The following is a 19005-nucleotide window of genomic DNA, read 5'->3' on the forward strand; positions in this document are numbered from 1 at the left end:
CATATAACGCTATGTAAGCTACGTTATGATGATTGCTCTTTGTGAGTGTGGAATCACCTCACTGGTTATGTTTGTTTGCAGGAGTCAAAGTGGAGCTTATTCAAGCAAAAATTAAAGCCAAGCACCACATTTGAAAACCCTTCATATTCAGAGGTAAGTCTGGACACGGCAATGAAAAACGTGCTTCTGACAGCAGTTCCAAAACAGAAAGTACGGATATTCTTTCAGCTGGTTCACCCTCTGCTTTGTTTTCCAGATGAAGGATGAAAAGCCCGTCGGGAGCACTGGGGACCCTTCTGCTCCCGAGCCCTCTCCGTTTGCCCCCCCCGCCAAACCTCAGAAGACGAATCGTCCGAGCACCTTTTCGCCAACGGAGGACAGTTTCAAAGACACAGCCAACCTCGTGAAAGAGGACAGCGACGTGTAACCCCTCTCTCGCAGACGGGAATCGGAAATAAGGAACACACTTTGCACAGAATTAATTTTTTTATGCAGCCTGTGTACAAAAGCTCAACTTGTTGAAGGAAAGAGAAATACATTTCTATAGAATGAAGATAAAAGTCTCATGTGACTATGCCTTCTGACATTTCTTATGCCAATTCTTGTGTTCATGTTTTCTTTATTCTGATGTACAATATGTATATCTTTGCACTGAAGCTGCTGATAGAAATGTTGATAAATAAATTGTATATTTGTAAATTTGAACAGTAAGATTGTCATTAGATATCTTTGAAATGGATCCTATGAATAGTTCAACATAAACACAATAACAGATCAAAAGTGAGCTACATTCTGAATGTACAGTACTGATATGATTGAAGGTTATCAGAGAAATGTGTGGAATGATATTGTTTTGCCACTGAACAAAACTGAAGATGTATTAACTTAATCTATCATGTTTATTTACCTCATTTCATGGCTGTAAACAAAAGCAAGACAAACAATTATTGGATTTTAACTTATGCCATTACATTTATCAAAGACGTATGCTCCAGTAGAAACAGGTGCACACGCTCAAATATGTGTGAAGCATACTTATTGTTGTTAATCAGACTCATTATGCTCCCTGACTTCTTATGAATTTGAATCAACATGATCATGTTTTAGTTATATTGGAACAATGGCCAAAATAGTTTGGAGCAATACTTGAACGTGGTGTCCATGTTTGTTTTGCATGGAAATAAATTGACGTAATTGATTATCTTGAAGAGCAACACATGACCTGAGGATGTAGACATTCGTTTTTATAAACACCATGAACAAATTCTTATCTTTACAGTATGATTTAATTGTATCATAATGAGCCCAATCATACCTGTGTGTGTGTGATAATTCACAACTTGCGCATATGGTTTAAATTGTTGCTGCTGAGACATGAAATTAATAAATTTCCTATTTTGTAACACTTGTCACAATATCTTGAATTTCATCCCTTTTGCGGTTAAGTTCAGTTGCCCGTTAGACATTTCTTTGATCCTTTGGTGAAGGAAGAAACATGTTGGTAGCAAAGTCCGACACACATGACGGGAGGTAGGACAGAGGAATCCAGAACAACTTGGCATCCCAGCCTGCACTGTAACGCGTGCGTGGGAAGCGAGCTGTCAGCGCGTGCTCCATACACCTTGTCACCTTGGAGATATCTGGACTGCACAAGAGGCCCATGGAGAAGTCCTGAGCTTTCACATCTGACAGAGAAAAACAAAGCGGAGGAGTCATTCATCATTTTCATTGGACACTATTTATCATCAACTTGACTTCCACTCACAGTCGTCAAAGTACGTCTCTCCATAGGAGTCTTTGACGTCCTGAGGGAGGCGGGTCCACAGCCTCCTCAGGTCAGCCTCAATAAGATCCAGCCTGGTAACAGCTGTCTTGAAGAAGCCAGGCTCGATAATGCTCACTTTGATGCCAAAGAGATGCATGTCCCTCCTGGGCAAAGCAAAACAATGTGTTTACTTTGCGCAGCTGGAGCGGCTTTTTAACGAGATGAAGGAATGATTGCATGTTGAACATGCAGGTGTGTTTGGTTTCTAATAATCCCTTTACAGTATTTCCTATTTTAAGAGAAAGTGTGACACATCTGTTGTCTTCTCAGTACCTGAGGCCGTCGGAAAAGGCTTCCACTCCCCATTTAGACAGGCAGTATCCTCCACCAGTGAGAGACAGTCTGCCCAGTATACTGGCCACATTTACCACTCTGCCCTGGGCCTTTTTCAGCAGAGGCAGAAACTGGAGCAACACCTCAATAACTCCGATTAAATTCACATCAAGAACCTTCGTGAAATCCTCCAGCTCCATCCATTCTGTTGGGCCGATGGGTACGGACCGGCCAGCATTGTTCACCAGACCCCACAGACCTGCAGAGAATAGAGGCGGACAGGAACTTTACCAGAAGACATTTCCTTTTATGGACCTTTAATTCAGTCTTTATTCTCTAATATTGAGATAAGACAATGTTTTTGATCTATTTTCTTCACAAATATAAGAAATTAATGTACAAGTAGTAACTGGCTTGCTTAATTCTAATCAATTTGCATCAGGCACTAACAACTATACAGTTCAGAGTAGTCCTCATCTAACCAGCAGCAAACTGGCACGAATGTCTGAATTAAAGGCTAATAAATAAAGGCTTTGATCGTCTTACGTTCTGTGCATTTTATCCAAACCACTGATTGTGCTGCATTAATTCCGATCTTTGCACATCAGCATTTAACACATCAAGCACATTGTTATATTTTCATTTGTAATGACTGCAACTGTGGATTATTTTAATTATTGATTAATCTACCAAGACTTTTCTTAAGTAACAAAAGGGAATTAAACACAAAATACCTATAATTTACAGATGCGTGTATGCATGTATATTGCTTTCTTCAGACAGCAATGGTAAAACCTGATTCTGAAAAGTTATACCGTTTTGTATTAAGAGGAAATGATGGTGGAATGGGACTTCATTATCCAATCTGTAAATGCCAGGATATGTAACATACAGCATTATGGAAAGTATATAACACATACTGTATGTACTGTGTTTGGGAGTTATGTCCACTACTCAACCTAACAGAGACGGACCAGGCGTGTTCACGAATTCCAATAAGGTCAACAAAAAAAAGAAAAAGGCTCAAAAATGTTCGCTGTGGTGAGGATTTGAGAACTTTTTTTTCTTTTTTTCAGAAAACTGTGGTTCAAATTAAAGTTTGGAGAAGCTTCACTATGCTCCTGGCTTAAAAAAAAGAGAGCAGACTATGAGGTCAGTATTTTCTCCCTATCTAGGAGGAGGAGGATGAGTTGAGGATGGGATGGTCCAGGTTGCCTTTATCTCTCTCGGTGCCTCACTCTGACTGGCACCCTATCTGTGTGTACCCCCTGCTGCACATGTCCGCCCAGCTCACCTCGCTCTCCGACCTCTTTGCTCACCAACTCCACCGCCCTCCCGATGCTCGCACTGTCTGTAACATCCAGCAGAAGGGTCTTCAGTCTGGGGGAGGCCGCAGCTGTCAGATCGGCTGCACCTTCCTCTGTGAGACATGCAGCCACGACGTGGAGGCCTTTTGCGTCCAGCTGCCTGGCCAGCAGATGCCCGAAGCCGCTGTCACAGCCAGTGATGAACACGTGCTTCTGGCTGAAGCCGTCCACTTGGTAGGAATCTCTGATGAGCCAGCGGATGGCAGCGAGAGTGACCAGCAGTACAGCACAGGTTACAGCCAGGTGGGACTGGATTACCTAGAACACAAAACCCACAGCTTTGACTTCATTACTCCTTTTATTTCCAAAGATTCTCCATACAATCTCCATAAAAGGTTAATATGTGTGTTTATGAATCCACTTACTTCAAATAAATATGTCCACACATCGTCAGCTGGCACCTGAGTGGAGAAAGTTGAGATGTATTTCTTTTAATTCCTCCTCACTGAAGCCGGGAAGATAAACTCTTGAATGTTGTTCTTTATGGTCATTGGTTTGTGATAATGTGATGAACTCACATTATGCATCACTAACATAGACATATGTGAAATACATTAAAGAGCAATTTAACCCCGCACTACCTTGAACACACACATTTTCACGTCATCAAAAAAATGCTTCCAAACTCTAGTGGTCCTAATATACCAGCTTGTTCTGCTCTAGCGCCATCTAGTGTGATAATCTGACCACGGCAGTAATGGACATGAACGCGAAGCAGGATACTTATCTATTTTCTAGGGCACTTTTAAATACATCTTCTCAACGGATTATGTGAATTGCGTATCCATAACTCATGTTATAGTAATGATAACCTATCAGTGTTTCCCCTAGGTTTACAGCTTCAGGGGGGCGGTACCGACCGACACAAACACTTGAAACATGTTGGTGTTCACATCCCTGCAAACTCATGAGATGTGAAAAAGGTGACGACGACGACGACGGGGGGTCATTTACAGATGAGAAGCGTACACAAGCGCTATATATATATATATACTAATGTTATGTTCGCTCGCTTTGGCGGTGCTATATTTTGATAGTTATTAAGTGTGTAGTAGTTAAAGAAAAGACGGTTATGGCTAGCGCCATTTAGCTAGCGGATGCTAATCGCGCGCTAGTGTTTTTAGCATCAGTAACCTGGCCTGAGAATTCCATTCCATTGTCTCTGACGTATATGTCTGTGTTCTGGTTCCGTGACGTCGCTAGTGACGTCACGGAGCAGCGAACCAGAGTCTATAACTAGAAGTGATTTCCAGCAGGCTACAACAGTCCTTCTGTAAACGTGAAAATAGCGAAGCCGCGGACCACAGTCGTGTGCCTCCCGGGGGCCAGAGCGGGCGACGTGGAGTCTTGTTTGAAACTGCTGGCTAAGGACAAGCGGAGATACAGTCAGATTGTAATACACGCCGGTGGTAATGACGCCCGAGCCCGCCGCTCGGAAGTCACTAAAATTAATGTGGAATCTGTGTGTGCTTATGCCAAGACATTGTCGGACACCGTCGTTTTCTCTGGCCCTCTCCCAAATTTGCAGACAGACGAATTGTATAGCCGAATGTCATCTTTCAACCGTTGGCTGTCGAGGTGGTGCCCAGCGAATAATGTGGGCTACGTAGACAACTGGAAGACTTTCTGGGGAAAGCCTGATCTGATGAAGAGAGACGGCATCCATCCCACGTTGGATGGAGCGCGTCTCGTTTCTGCAAACATAATCAAGTTGATCAACGGACAGCCATATCTGTGACAACGCAGGGTTCATGTCGTAAAGCAGAAACAGAGTAGCCCCACGCCCCTGTCATCCCTGTCACCCAGTGTCCCCCATAGCACATCCCTCCCCCGGGGCCTCCGCCCCCTCTCACCCAGTCCCTCCCAGAGCTCCATAGAGACTGTGTCTGTCCCACGGCCACTTAAACTTAAATTAATTCTATCAAAAGAAAGCAGAAGAGGAGTCGTACACAATAACCTTATACAAGTTAACACCATTATTTCAGCAGTGCAACAAAACAGGACTATTAAATGTGGTCTCCTAAATATTAGATCTGTCATCTAAAGCTGTGTTACTAAATGATTTAATATCAGATAATCACATTGATTTATGTTGTCTAACTGAAACCTGGCTGAGCCATGAAGAATATGTCTGCCTAAATGAATCGACTCCTCCAAGTCATATTAATACTCACATTCCTCGAGGCACCGGTCGAGGAGGTGGAGTAGCAGCCATCTTTGAATCGAGCCTATTAATTAATCCTAAACCTAATACACTACACCTCATTTGAAAGCCTTGTTCTTAGTCTTTCACATCCAACCTGGAAAACACTACAGCCAATTCTATTTGTGATTCTGGACCGGCCACCAGGTCCATATTCAGAGTTTATATCTGAATTCTCAGAATTTATATCAAGTTTGGTTCTTAAAACTGATAGTTATTATTGTTGGAGATTTTAATATCCATGTGGATGTTGATAATGATTGCCTTAGTGCTGCATTCATCTCCTTGTTGGACTCGATTGGCTTCTGTCAGAGAGTACAGAAACCCACTCACAGCTTTGGCCACACGCTTGATCTTGTTCTTACTTATGGCGTTGACATTGAGCATTTGAAGGTCTTCCCACAGAATCCTCTTCTGTCAGACCACAACCTCATAACTTTTGAATTTATACTACCGGAGTGTACTCCGTTAGTCAAAAGTTTCTACACCAGATGTCTAACTGACAGTGCTGTTGCTAAATTTAAAGAAGCGATTCCTTCTGCATTTGATTCGATACCACGTCTCAATATAACAGAGGACTCCTGGTCTAACTTTAGTCCGTCCCAGATTGATCATCTTGTTGACAGTGCCACAGGCTCTCTGAGAATGACACTGGACTCGATAGCCCCTCTGAAGAAGAAGACAGTGAGGAAGAGGAGGTTTGCTCCCTGGTATAACCCTCAGACCCGCAAACTAAAGCAAACGTCACGAAAGCTTGAAAGCATATGGCGTTCAACTAATCTGGAAGAATCCCGCTTAGTTTGGCGAGATAGTCTTAAAACTTATAAGAAGGCCCTCCGTAATGCCAGAGCAGCCTATTACTCATCAGTAATAGAAAAATAAGAACAACCCCAGGTTTCTCTTCAGCACTGTAGCCAGGCTGACAGAGAGTCACAGCTCTGTGGAGCCAAGTATTCCTATAGACCTCAGTGGTAATGACTTCATGAACTTCTTTAATGAAAAGATTTTAACTATTAGGGACAAGATTAATAATCTCTTGCCCTTAACCAGTGCCAATCTGTCCTCAAGTGGAATGGCCTTGGAAACCGCTGTATGCCCTGGTGTATATTTGGAGGGCTTTTCTCCCATCAACTGTGACCAATTATCTTCAACGGTTTCTACTTCGAACACGTCTACCTGTCTCTTGGACCCCATCCCGACGAGGCTGCTTAAAGACGTTTTGCCTTTAATTGGGAGCTCTCTATTAGATATTATCAATGTGTCTCTGCTAACAGGCCATGTACCACACTCCTTCAAAGTGGCTGTTATTAAACCTCTCCTGAAGAAGCCCACTCTGGATCCAGAGGTGTTGGCTAACAACAGACCGATCTCTAACCTCCCCTTCCTCTCCAAGATCCTTGAGAAAGTGGTCGCAAATCAGTTGTGCGACTTTCTACATCATAATAGTTTATTTGAGAAATTTCAATCAGGATTTAGAAAACACCACAGCACCGAGACAGCACTGGTGAAAATTACAAATGACCTCTTAATGGCAGCAGATAAAGGACTCCTCTCTGTACTGGTCTTGTTAGACCTTAGTGCTGCATTCGACACCATTGACCATGACATCCTATTACAGAGACTGGAGCAGTCGATTGGCATTTCAGGCACGGCACTAATTTGGTTTAAATCCTATTTATCAGATCGATCACAATTTGTATTTGTAAACGATGACGCCCGGATAACCACCAACGTTAATCACGGAGTTCCACAAGGTTCTGTGCTTGGACCAATTTTATTTACCTTATACATGCTTCCTTTGGGCAATATTATCAGGAAACACTCCATAAACTTTCATTGTTATGCAGATGATACTCAACTATATCTATCGATAAAACCAGAGGAGAGCAACCAACTCGTAAAATTCAAGCATGTCTTAAAAGACATAAAACATGGATGACCTGCAACTTCTTGATGTTAAACTCAGACAAAACCGAAGTAATTTTAATCGGCCCTGAGCACCTCAGAGATCAATTATCTGGTGATGTGGTTTCTGTAGACGGCATTGCCCTGGCATCCAACACCACTGTAAAGAATCTTGGCGTTATCTTTGATCGGGACTTGTCCTTTAACTCCCACGTAAAGCAAATCTCAAGGACTGCATTCTTTCATCTACGTAATATTTTAAAATCAGGCACATCTGGTCTCAAAAAATGCCGAAAAGCTGGTTCACGTGTTTGTTACTTCTAGACTAGATTACTGCAACTCCTTATTATCAGGCTGCTCTAATAAGTCTCTTAGGTCCCTCCAGTTGATCCAGAATGCTGCAGCTCGTGTTCTCACTAAAACTAAGAAAAGAGATCACATCACTCCTGCACTAGCTGCTCTGCACTGGCTACCCATAAAATCAAGAATCACTTTTAAAATTCTTCTCTTAACGTACAAAGCCTTGATTGGTGATGCACCATCATATCTTAAGGAGCTTGAAGTACCATATTGCTCCACTAGAGAGCTACGCTCACTAAATGCGGGACTACTTGCAGTTCATAGAGTCTTAAAAAGTAGAATGGGAGCCAGAGCCTTTATAGTGGGGTCGTATAAGGCTCAGTCATTTCAAATTTGTGTTAAAGTTTGGTTTTCACTTCCAAGTTGAAGTTTAGGGTCTACAGAAAAATTTGAGTCCGAGTGTCAAACACACAGATGAAAAATGGCCTCTAGGGGGCGCCGCAAAATATGTAAACTGCTACAACCTTTGATTAGATTATCCAATTTTAACATATGAGGTATGTATGGATTCAGAATTAAAAGGAGAAACAGGTATAGCAAGCATTTGGTGACCAGATAAAAATAAATACACTTTTATCCCAAAATATTACATGGACACAAGCGAAATTATGCTTTTTTTGGAGATAAAGTCTGGAAATGTCCTCAAAGTTGCTATGAAACATGATTTTTAAAGTTATTGTAAATAAAGGCTGTGTAATGACTCGACTGGATTTAAGATTGGTGTTCAGAATATCCCTATAGCACAAACATAGCTAGGATACCCGTACACAAATATGGCTGCATATAGCCTACGTGATATGAAGCACCCAACTTGCAGGCCTTTTGTTATTGTTGCACTTTTTAATTATTTTGCTGCTTTTCATTGTCATTGATGGTGGAGCACTTATCCATTCACTGCCTGGCACGACTGTCCAAGGGAAGACCTTTGAGTCCTACTTCGACAAGGTGTTCTGCCCAAGAGTTCAACATGACCTGAAAAGATCAACACGAGTGGACATCGTCTGGGACCAGTATCGTGCTTTGACAATCAAAGGAGGAACAAGAGAAAAGCGAGGATCAGGCACCCGACAACGCATCTCTGGCACTGCCAAAGTCCCAAGAGATTGGCAGGCATTTCTGGCAAATGAGGATAATAAGACAGAACTGTTTTCATTCCTGTCAACTGCGCTTGTAACAAATGGACAGTTCCCAGATGACAAAGATGTCTACATAACAGCAGATGATTGCGTCCACCATGTTGGAAACAGTCCTCCAATGGATCGCTGCAACCACGAGGAAGCTGACACTCGTGTCCTAGTGCATCTTCTCCATGCCCTCCAACCAGCATCAGTTGGGATGGTCTATACTGGAGACACAGATGTTGTCGTAATCCTGCTGAGTAATTTCCATCATATCAAGGCTTTGAATGCAACTGCAGAAATCTGGATCTGCTTCAAAACTGGAAAGACATCAAGAATGATCTCCCTGAACACTCGCCACAAAACTGGGCACAGAAACATGTAAAGCCATGGCTCTCTTCCACGCATTCACGGGATCAGACAGCACATCTTCTTTCAAGTTCAGGGTAGCGATCCTGCTGCAAATTGATGCACAGTTCCACACTTGACAGAGGAGTTCGCAACCATCATTGAGACTCCATTCCAAACCTCTCCAAGGCTGAAAGAAGTTGCAGTAAACTTTGTTTGTAGGCTGTACTCCAGTGAATCAAATGAGGAAAATGATGTTGATCTTCTTCGAATGAGGCTATTCTCACAGAAGACGAGGGATGTTGAAAGAATCCCCCCAACAATGGATGCTTTGGATCTACATCTCAAAAGGAGTGTCTTCCAAGCAAGCATCTGGACAACAGCCCACATGTAAGTATGCACCTGTATGGATTTGAGAACTATATAATCACAAAAAAACCATGCATTTATGTATTCATTCATTTAGGTCTATAATGCCTGACAACAACCCCACTGACCATGGGTGGAAAGAAGAGGACAGCAAACTTCTTCCCATTTGGACTACGATACCACTTGCCAAAGACGTATTCCAACTAGATGTGAAGTGTGGTTGTACAAGTACTTGTACAAGTCGACCTGCCAGTTCTCGGTGCAAGTGCATGAAGGCGAAGTTAAAGTGCACACGTCTGTGCAAGTGCACATGTCAGAACTTCTAAGACTGACATAGAATAAATCAAAGAAGTAAATTATAGTTATCATTGTAGAGTGAAGTTCTCAGAATAAATGTTAGCCCTATGGTCCTCTGTTAATTTTTTGAATGCCAGAAAAACTATTGTTTATCTTCTTATTGTTATTGATTTACTTTCTTCCAGATATAAAGTTCTTTTGTGAAAATTTCTTGTGAATAAAATGATGGCTTGTTGGCTTGATTGATTGATTGATTGATTGATTGATTGACTGACTGAAAAAAGTTGAGACACCTGATCCTAAATCAATACATAGAAAGTTCATGGCTGTTACTACATTTTGCGGCGCCTCCTAGGGCATAGAATAGAAGAGTGAGGAGCATTTCAATTTCATTTTAATCACCACACAGTCTTGACTTGTGAAATAACATTAAAAAGTAAAATTCCTTAGCAACTGTGAGGATATTTTCAGACTTTATCTTTAAAAAAGCATAATTTCGCTTGTGTCCATGTAATATTTTGGGCTAAAAGTGTATTTATTTTTATCTGGTCACCAAATGCTTAGCATACCAGTTTCTCCTTTTAATTCTGAATCCATACATACCTCATTTGTTAAATTTGGTTAATCTAATCAAAAGTTGTAGCAGTTTACATATTTTGCGGCGCCCCCTAGAGGCCATTTTTTATCTGTGTGTTTGACACTCGGACTCAAATTTTTCTATAGACCCTAAACTTCAACTTAGAAGTGAAAACCAAACTTTAACACCAATTTGAAATGACTGAGAAAAATTACACATGCATCCGACCCCACTATTAGTTATCAAGCTCCTCTTTTATGGAACCAGCTTCCACCTTCAGTCCGGGAGGCAGACACAGTCACCTCGTTTAAGAGTCGACTTAAGACTTTCCTCTTTGACAGAGCTTATAGTTAGGGCTGAATCAGGTTCACCTGGTCCAGCCCCTTGATATGCTGCTATAGGCTTATAGCTGCCGGGGGACGTTTAGGATGCACTGAGTACCTATCTCCTCTTTTTTCTCTCCTTAAGGATGAATTTTCATTTCTCAATCACATGTTACTAACTCTGCTTTCTCCCCGGAGTCCTTTTGACTTCACGTCTCATGGGGTCATCAGACCCTATGAGACAACATAGATCCTATCTGCCTGATGGATCATCGAGGTCTGGGTCGTGGAATTCCTGCTCCTGACTACGCCACTGTCCTGTTGAGACTCCGCCCACTGTTGAGACTCCGCCCACTCCTCCTCTCTACCGCCATCTGCCTGATGGATCGTGGAGGTCTCCATCATGGAATATGCCTACTATGAACTATTCATACACTCTGTCACATTCATTGAATGTATTTAAACTCTAAATCTGTCCTTCTGTACACATTACATCTATTGCATCTGTCCATCCTGGAGAGGGATCCTCCTCTGTTGCTCGCCTGAAGGTTTCTTCCCTTTTTTTCCCCCTGAAGGGTTATTTGGGAGTTTTTCCTGGTCCGATGTGAGGTTTTGGGGCAGGGATGTCTATGTGTACAGATTGTAAAGCACTCCGAGACAAATTTGTAATTTGTGAAATTGGGCTATACAAATAAACTGAATTGAATTGAATTGTCACTGACATATTGTGGGAACGAGTAACTGTCAAAAAACGGGGGCTGCTAGTGAGAGTGTGCTCACCTGTGTGTGCACGCATCACGGCAGAGCTCCGATGCTGGCGCGCGCATGGCTCAGCCGCGCGAGCTGAGAAATGTTGAGGGGGGGGGGGGGACTTCAATAGTCGGTGGACGAAAATTATTATATATATAATTATATTATAATATATATCTATAAATAAAACACAATAGCAGCTTTTAAAATATGTATACTTTTGCTACTTTCAGTATGTTTTCTACGGCAGTTTACACCCCAGTTGCAACTTTTATACTTTTTCTACCACTAAGATATATTATCACATAAGAGACACCGGAATGTGTTTGTGGAGCTTTGTATTTCCACAACAAAAAGAACCGTCCACCTCTATTGTAGCAAGTACATGTCACTCAACTACCAGATGGCATCTTATCTCAATGAGCTGGTTTGTGTGAAAATAAATGGTCACATATTAATAAATAAATCATAATATCTAGTTTCTGTTGGGGTTGTCATTAGCATCAAACTCAATTATCACATTTAAATGGTGTAATATAATAATGCAGACTAACCATGGCTGCAGTTCTTCCTTAACGAATACCTGAACGTGAAGATCCGTTGTCGTTCAGGTTGCTCCGAGTGTGAAGATTATTGTTTTCAGTGCGTCGGCAGAGTGTCAAGGTCCATATTGGACAGAACAGCTGTTCTGGGTTGTGTAATACATGATCTGCATTTTTGATAGCTGCAATCCCTTTTTACCTCAAATGCACTCTGAAAACAGCCCAAAAGGAACTCACTGTTCCCTTGATCTGACTAAAGCAACATTATGAATATGAAGAGCAGAGGAGTCAAAGTCCACGAAGAACAAACACTTTACGACTTGGTCAAGTTGTGACACTGTAATCAAGATAGCTATATAACTCAAAGGCCAATGTGCTTAATATAATAAAATTAGATCATATAATAAACACAGCAGACATAATGTCTGCAGTCAGAGACATAATTAAGAGCTAAACATGTTTTATTATACCCAACATGGTTATATAAAGTCAACGGAGTATTTCTTCTGGCTCAAACATTTATTCCAGTAAAAAAGACAGCCAATAGGTGATGGAAATCAGCCACATTTATTTTTCTCAGACAATCGATTTGACTGCAGTTACAGTACAGACACTTTGGGCTTTACGTCTGGGCTATTTGTACGAAAAAGTCTATCCATGATGAACGTTGGCATGTAGGACACGGGCAACCAAAAGAACTTTGCGTCCCATCCAGCAGAGTAGCGAGTACGAGGATAAACGGCCGTGACGGCGTGCTCCATGCAGCCGACCACCTTCATCAGATTACTGTCCGTCAACATCCTGAACCTCTGGTCCAACATGTCAATAGCTGAAAGAGAAACACAGCAGGCAGAGGAGCACGCGTTATTTTACAGGTCTATTATTTCTAATTAGTTCCGAATGTTTCCTTTCTTAAAGAGAGACATGTAATTTGGCACTAAATAAATATAGATACAAAAACAGACAAGGCTCATTTGATACAAGACAACATTAAGGAAGATTTAGAAGTTAGTGCAGCAACAATGCCTACATGTATAGTCCACACGTCCATACATGGAGAACAGTGTGTCTAGTTTAAATTATGAGGAAATAAGGGAACCAGAGGATAATGATTTATCTATAATTGTGTCATCAAAAGAACTCTTCAAAACATAAAGATGAGAAAAGATAAATCCGGCAGAGTTTGTCGAATTAGAATTCTTTGGTCGAGGACAACACGACTTATTATCCAACCATAAAATGTACAACACAATTTATATCTATTGAGGATTTTTCTTGGAATGGCCAAAGTAAATAAATAAAGTTCTCTAAATACTGAAAAGTGGTGAGAACAGGTTAAGGTGAATATCACAGATTATTAATTGGAGAGATGAACAGCATGTGACAAAAATAATTTCCTCTCATCTATGCAAATTGTGAAAAAAATAAGTTGTTATTATTTGTTACCAAGTGGAGTAACTCACATGCTTTCAAGAATTCAGGTCCATATTCATCCTTTATATTCTGAGGTAATCGGTCCCAGAGCTTCGTCATGTTATTTTTCATCATATCTACATCGGTCACGTTGGTCCTGAAGAAGCCCGGCTCAATGCACGCCACCTTGATTCCAAAGGGCGCCATGTTGAGCCTGAAACAGAGAGGAGGGCACGGGGCTGTAAGTGGAGGAGACTCTGGGGAGAATAACAATGTGACTCCGGCATGAAAAGGGGAACATCTCTCACCGCAGGCTGTCGTTGAAGGACTCCACTCCAAACTTGGACACGCAGTACGGCCCGCCAAACGGGCTGACTCGGCCAAACACGCTGGCGACGTTGACCACTCGGCCTCTGGCCTTCTTGATGAGGGGGAGGACGCTCAGCGTCACATCGATCACGCCGCACAGGTTGACGGCGAGCATGCCCTTGTAGTCGTCTATCGTGAGCCAGTCAGTGGGGCCCGACGGCAGAGCCACGCCAGCATTGTTCACGACGGCCCACAAGCCTGGAGTGCACAACAAGAGGTGAGTGTTAAAGGGACAGTGCACCACAACAATCATAAACACATTGTTCTCCTCTTATCTGGAGTGCGACTTATCAATCTAGATCGAGTTGGAGTGAGTATTTTTGGAGGTAGTGGCCGTAGAGATGTTAGCCTTCTCTCCAATGTAATGGGACTTTGGACATACATTTGAACAGAGTTAGGGTCAGACATTTCTCTTTGCAGAAATCACGACCCTGCTAGATAAAATAAGCACTCTGAATTATGATTTTCACGAGAAGACACATAAGTTTCACCCAACATGGCCTACATGACCCCTGGTTATTATAACTACATTAAACTCATTCTGAAACCTTCTCAGCCCAAAAGTTACAGCCTTTTGTCTGCATCTGATAATGAATGTGAAATCTATGTTAAGCTTTGAAGAGTGGGTTGAAACAGGACTCAAAGTCCGTCAAGAACAAAAGCTCTACAAGTATGATCGAGTTGTGAAACTGTGTTTAAGATAATCATAGAACTTCAGAGAAATCCATTAACTTTGGTGAAAAGGTCATTTATCTGTAATATATTAGAGCTTCATAGCCATAATGCAGGCATGAGGTCTGGAGTCAGACGTCATGAAGAGCCAAACATTTCACAATACATCAAATATCTAAATGATGTAGTCAATGGTGTCATCCTTAGAGTACAAATATGTGTTAAATTATTATAAACAGGGAAGAGGAAAATATGCTTTTCCCATTTTCAGGGTTAACTGTCCCGTAATACTTTTCTATATTTATCTCTTTCTTGCTAAGAGATACACGAGCATGTGCAAAACTCTCATGTCTGTATGGTAAATATGAAGCTTCAGCCAGCTGCAGGTTAGCTTAGCATAACAACTGGAAACAGGTGGTAGTGTTTTATTAAGGGATCTTATCGGTGCCGGTCGACTGTGGACCGGATCACCTTCATGAGGCTTGCCGGTTTCCCTTGTTTCCAGTCTTTATGCTAAGCTACGCTAACCTGCAGCCTCACAATGAACAGACAGACATGGGAGCGTTTGGAGAAGGAACAAAAAAGTCTTTGAGATCACATTATAAGTACTACCCAATTTTTTTTTTAAACATCATATTATATATCGTTGATTCACCTGAAATCCTACAAATGCCGTTAACTCGGAGATGAACACAACACCTGTGAGTTAGACAGACATAAAAATGTGACCATAAAGAAACGAGTCCCTCAAAGCCACTCACCGTTCCTGCCCACCAGAGTCTTGATGGAATCCGCCGTCTTGCTGACGCTCTCGGAGTCGGTGACGTCCAGGTGGAAGGTCTTCAGTCTGTCGGAGGCGATCTTCTTCAGCTCATTCTCGCCCTCCTCAGTGTAACAGGCCGCAATTACATTGAAGCCCAACTTGTCCATGTGTCTCGCGAGGAGATTCCCAAACCCAGTGTCACAACCAGTGATGTAGACATATTTATCTTCTTTGTTGGTCACTCTTTTCCTTTCCTTGTACCAACGATAGACGAACCAGGGAGCTACCAGTCCGACGACATACAGCAACATTATTTCTAAAAACCAGACTGTCAAGAGCGAAATGATAAATGACACACATAATACCGTATAGATGTATAATGCTATACTGCTCCAAATTAAAAGAAATGTGCATAAAAAGACAGATATGTGACATTTTGAGATCCTTGTTGTATTCTGATTTCTCAGTTAGACCCATTTAACAATTTGATTGACAAAAAAACCTCCCGTCAAGGTCAATGTAATTGCTTTTCTGAAGCTTTCAATCATAATAAGCGGTCTTCTTCAGCTGATGAAGTTTGCCTAGTCGTTAAAGAATCAGGCAATGAGATTTTAATCGGAATTTTTAAACTGAAAGCTGAAATAAAAGTCCACAAAGCAGTCAGATGGATTAGTGATCTCACGCTGGAGACATTTGCACAATTTCAACCTCTTCCTCATCTCGTTTACATTTAGCTGATTCTTTTATCCACAGCTACAGGGAGCAGTTCAGGGTCAAGTGTCTTGCTCAAGGACACAGGACTAACCGCTGACCCACAGCTGGGCCGTTACTGAATTTAACACGAAACTGAGTCCTAGCAAAACCTGTCTGTCTGTCAGTCTGTGGGCGGATTGCAATGCTTTCAAGAATGTCGGAGTTACTCAACATGGAGGCACGTTTTGATGCAATGAGCTAAGGTACAAACGTCATGCCTAACAAATCGAATGCCACATATTTTACTGAAATGATACAGAATATGAAATAGTGGTCATTAGATGTTGCATCTTTAAATTACATTTATAACAAACACACAAATCAGTGTCATTTCACAAATTAGCCAGGTCAATTGAGATTGAATATTATATATTAGCAGAAACTAACTGCCAGATTATTTTCTCAATTATTATTTTCTCAACAATTGATACAGTTTCACAAAATATGCTATATTTGAATTGTCTTTCCCCGACCGACAGTGCAACGGTAATGTTTGCTATTTTTGGATGAAAAATGACCACAAACACAATCTATCAATTAATAAAACTGTTTCCAAATAACTTTCCGGAGCAATTATTCACATTTGAAATGTTACATATGAGATGATATTCAATGTTACCATGTGGACAGGGACTCAGAGGACTGGCGGTTGTAGGTTAATGTTTAACTAGTTGAACATCTCTTGGAAGACTTAAAGAAACTTTAAAAAATAAACTTACGTGAATAAATCAGTGTCGCACGGCAGAGCAGGAGGACGCGAAACTTCAGGAGAGACGGCGGAGAGACTTTCTTTTTCTTTCCTACTTCATTTAATTGAACTTAACTTCCGGGGAGCTCAGGTGTCCTCCTCCGCCTGCCTTTTCACGGAAATGACGTGTTGAGATCGCCATCTGCTGGACACTGTGGGGTAATGTCATATAGACGTACATGGATTCTATCTATCTATCTATCTATCTATCTATCCATTTATCCATCTATATATGTATATATATATATATATTAGGGCTGTCAATCGATTAAAAAAATTTAACTAATTAATCGCACAGTTTGAAATTTAATTAATTAATCACTAATCGCGATTAATCAACATTGATACAAAAAAAAAAAAGTTTCATTCTTTTAAAAACAAACAAAACACAGAACTTTGTTTTTGCTTTCAAACATACACTACAAGCAGTATTTAATATTAATGGATATGATAAATTGTTTCTTCCGAAACATCAAGAAACAAAAAAAAAAAAAAAAAAAAAAAATATTGGTCCTCCATTTTAACATTGAACACAGCAGAACCAGTGGCCTTGGTAACTGACTGCTGATATTCAAATGTCACACATTAACCTCTGAGGTTGGGGGGCATTTTACAAATTTTAAAAAAACAAAAAAACAAACAAACAAAATTCAAGAAGTTATTTCATTTTTTGACCATTTTCATTTTTACCTCGAATCCCTCATAACCTCTCAATGTTTAATCAATTTTTAATGTTCAAAACAATTCGGTAGTCAACAACAAACAAAAGTAAAGTAAACAACACTTAAACTTGGAAACAATTAAATATTAAAATTTTTATTTTTCTTTTTGTTTGGCGGGCTGAATTGAACCCAAAATATGTTAGTAAATATATATATATAAATATATTTATATATATATATATATATATATATATATATCTATATATAGATATATCTATCTATCTATATATATATATATATATATATATATATATATCTATCTATCTATCTATATCTATATATATATAAGTTTCTCTTGGCCATGTCAACGCCTTGCCAGAGCACTTCCCGTGGCCCCTGCTTCTGATTCCCAGTTGCTAGTCTGGCCGACCCCTGCTCCTCCTCCTCAGAATCAGAATCAGAATCAGAATTGTATTTATTGAGCTGCAGCTGGCACAAGTGCCTGAAATTCCTGTTCCTGCAGTGCACTGGCGGTCCCCCGTTTCACCGGTTCCACCAGCTCCACCAGTTGCCATTTCCGACCTCACATCCTGTGAGCTCTTGAGGGGTCCCGAGACTATTAGTCCTCCAGAGAGGTTCAGCCTCCACACCTGCTCTGGCCGTCCATCGGCCTGCATGGTGTCTCCTGCTACCCTTTCTTGACTCCATGTTTTACTTCTGTATTTGGGCATAGTAAGTTCCATGCAAGGTAACTGTCAGCTCAGTGAGACACAAACAGGAAGTGGTTAATCCTAGTGTCGGTGACAAGAGTCCCCTCCTTCCTGTGCTATTATCATCATCATTTTCTTCAGTTCCCTTGGCCCTGATTGACTTTTGCCTCACCGATGTTTGATTAGTTATTTAGTTCCTTCTGTATTTAGTTAATGTGCTGCCCTCTCCTTGTGTTTATATACAGGAAAGACACAATATATATAGAATGAATAGTTTAATGTCCATAAATAGTAAACCACATGGCGACTAATGATACAAATGAGTATTGTTACTTCAAACCAAAAGGAGGAAAATTGAGAGTCAAACATTACATTTACTCTATTCTGGTTGACTTTTTAAGTGCCAATTTGTACCTTTAATGGTGAAAAATGTAAAATGTAAAAATATAACAGAATATATGTATGTATTGCTTTTAAATTGCTTCTGTTGAGCACAATTGTTGTGTTTTCCTGCCGAAAGAATATTGCGAGAATAAAGTCATAATTCAATTCAATTCAGTTTATTTGTATAGCCCAATTTCACAAATTACAAATTTGTCTCAGAGTGCTTTACAATCTGTACACATAGACATCCCTGCCCCAAAACCTCACATCGGAC

General features: G+C 40.9%; 3 protein-coding genes and 1 long non-coding RNA gene across 7 annotated transcripts in view; 2 read left to right on the plus strand and 2 right to left on the minus strand.

The window, feature by feature from the left end:
- The window catches only part of lrp2a (low density lipoprotein receptor-related protein 2a), a 45695-nt gene extending 44292 nt beyond the window's left edge, over positions 1-1403 (plus strand). For all 4 annotated transcript variants that reach the window (XM_056425365.1, XM_056425342.1, XM_056425348.1 and 1 more), the window contains 2 exons: positions 82-153; positions 257-1403. In XM_056425365.1, the coding sequence (XP_056281340.1) occupies positions 82-153; positions 257-427 (243 nt within the window). In that variant the 3' untranslated portion in view covers positions 428-1403. The remainder of the gene's footprint in view (positions 1-81; positions 154-256) is intronic.
- Positions 474-12339, minus strand: rdh1 (retinol dehydrogenase 1). The gene is made up of 6 exons (XM_056425391.1): positions 12270-12339; positions 3831-3866; positions 3393-3723; positions 2099-2357; positions 1766-1929; positions 474-1685 (listed from the first exon to the last, which is right to left on the minus strand). The coding sequence occupies exons 1-6, from the start codon at positions 12270-12272 to the stop codon at positions 1459-1461; spliced, it is 1020 nt and encodes a 339-aa protein (XP_056281366.1). The 5' UTR covers positions 12273-12339; the 3' UTR covers positions 474-1458.
- On the plus strand, positions 9573-10301 carry LOC130200836 (uncharacterized). Its single transcript, XR_008833088.1, has 2 exons — positions 9573-9789; positions 9866-10301. It is a non-coding gene; the product is annotated as an uncharacterized LOC130200836 (long non-coding RNA).
- Positions 12340-12810: 471 nt separating the features above from the next.
- dhrs9 (dehydrogenase/reductase (SDR family) member 9) lies at positions 12811-16997 on the minus strand. Its single transcript, XM_056432403.1, has 5 exons — positions 16947-16997; positions 15473-15802; positions 13979-14237; positions 13721-13884; positions 12811-13086 (listed from the first exon to the last, which is right to left on the minus strand). Exons 2-5 carry the CDS (start codon positions 15783-15785, stop codon positions 12857-12859), a joined length of 966 nt encoding a protein of 321 aa, XP_056288378.1. The 5' UTR covers positions 15786-15802; positions 16947-16997; the 3' UTR covers positions 12811-12856.
- Between the last annotated feature and the right edge of the window lie 2008 nt (positions 16998-19005).

The sequence above is a fragment of the Pseudoliparis swirei genome, chromosome 2, assembly GCF_029220125.1.
Source record: "Pseudoliparis swirei isolate HS2019 ecotype Mariana Trench chromosome 2, NWPU_hadal_v1, whole genome shotgun sequence".
Classification (NCBI taxonomy): domain Eukaryota; kingdom Metazoa; phylum Chordata; class Actinopteri; order Perciformes; family Liparidae; genus Pseudoliparis; species Pseudoliparis swirei.

Coding starts and splice junctions, on each gene's coding strand:
- dhrs9 (XM_056432403.1), bottom strand. CDS start 15,785: ATGTTGCTGTATGTCGTCGGACTGGTAGCTCCCTGGTTCGTCTATCGT. Junction 14,238..15,472: donor GACTCTGGTGGGCAGGAACG/GTGAGTGGCTTT, acceptor TGTGCACTCCAG/GCTTGTGGGCCGTCGTGAAC. Junction 13,885..13,978: donor TCCTTCAACGACAGCCTGCG/GTGAGAGATGTT, acceptor TCTCTGTTTCAG/GCTCAACATGGCGCCCTTTG.
- rdh1 (XM_056425391.1), bottom strand. Junction 1,930..2,098: donor GCCTTTTCCGACGGCCTCAG/GTACTGAGAAGA, acceptor TGCTTTGCCCAG/GAGGGACATGCATCTCTTTG. Junction 1,686..1,765: donor AGAGACGTACTTTGACGACT/GTGAGTGGAAGT, acceptor TTTCTCTGTCAG/ATGTGAAAGCTCAGGACTTC.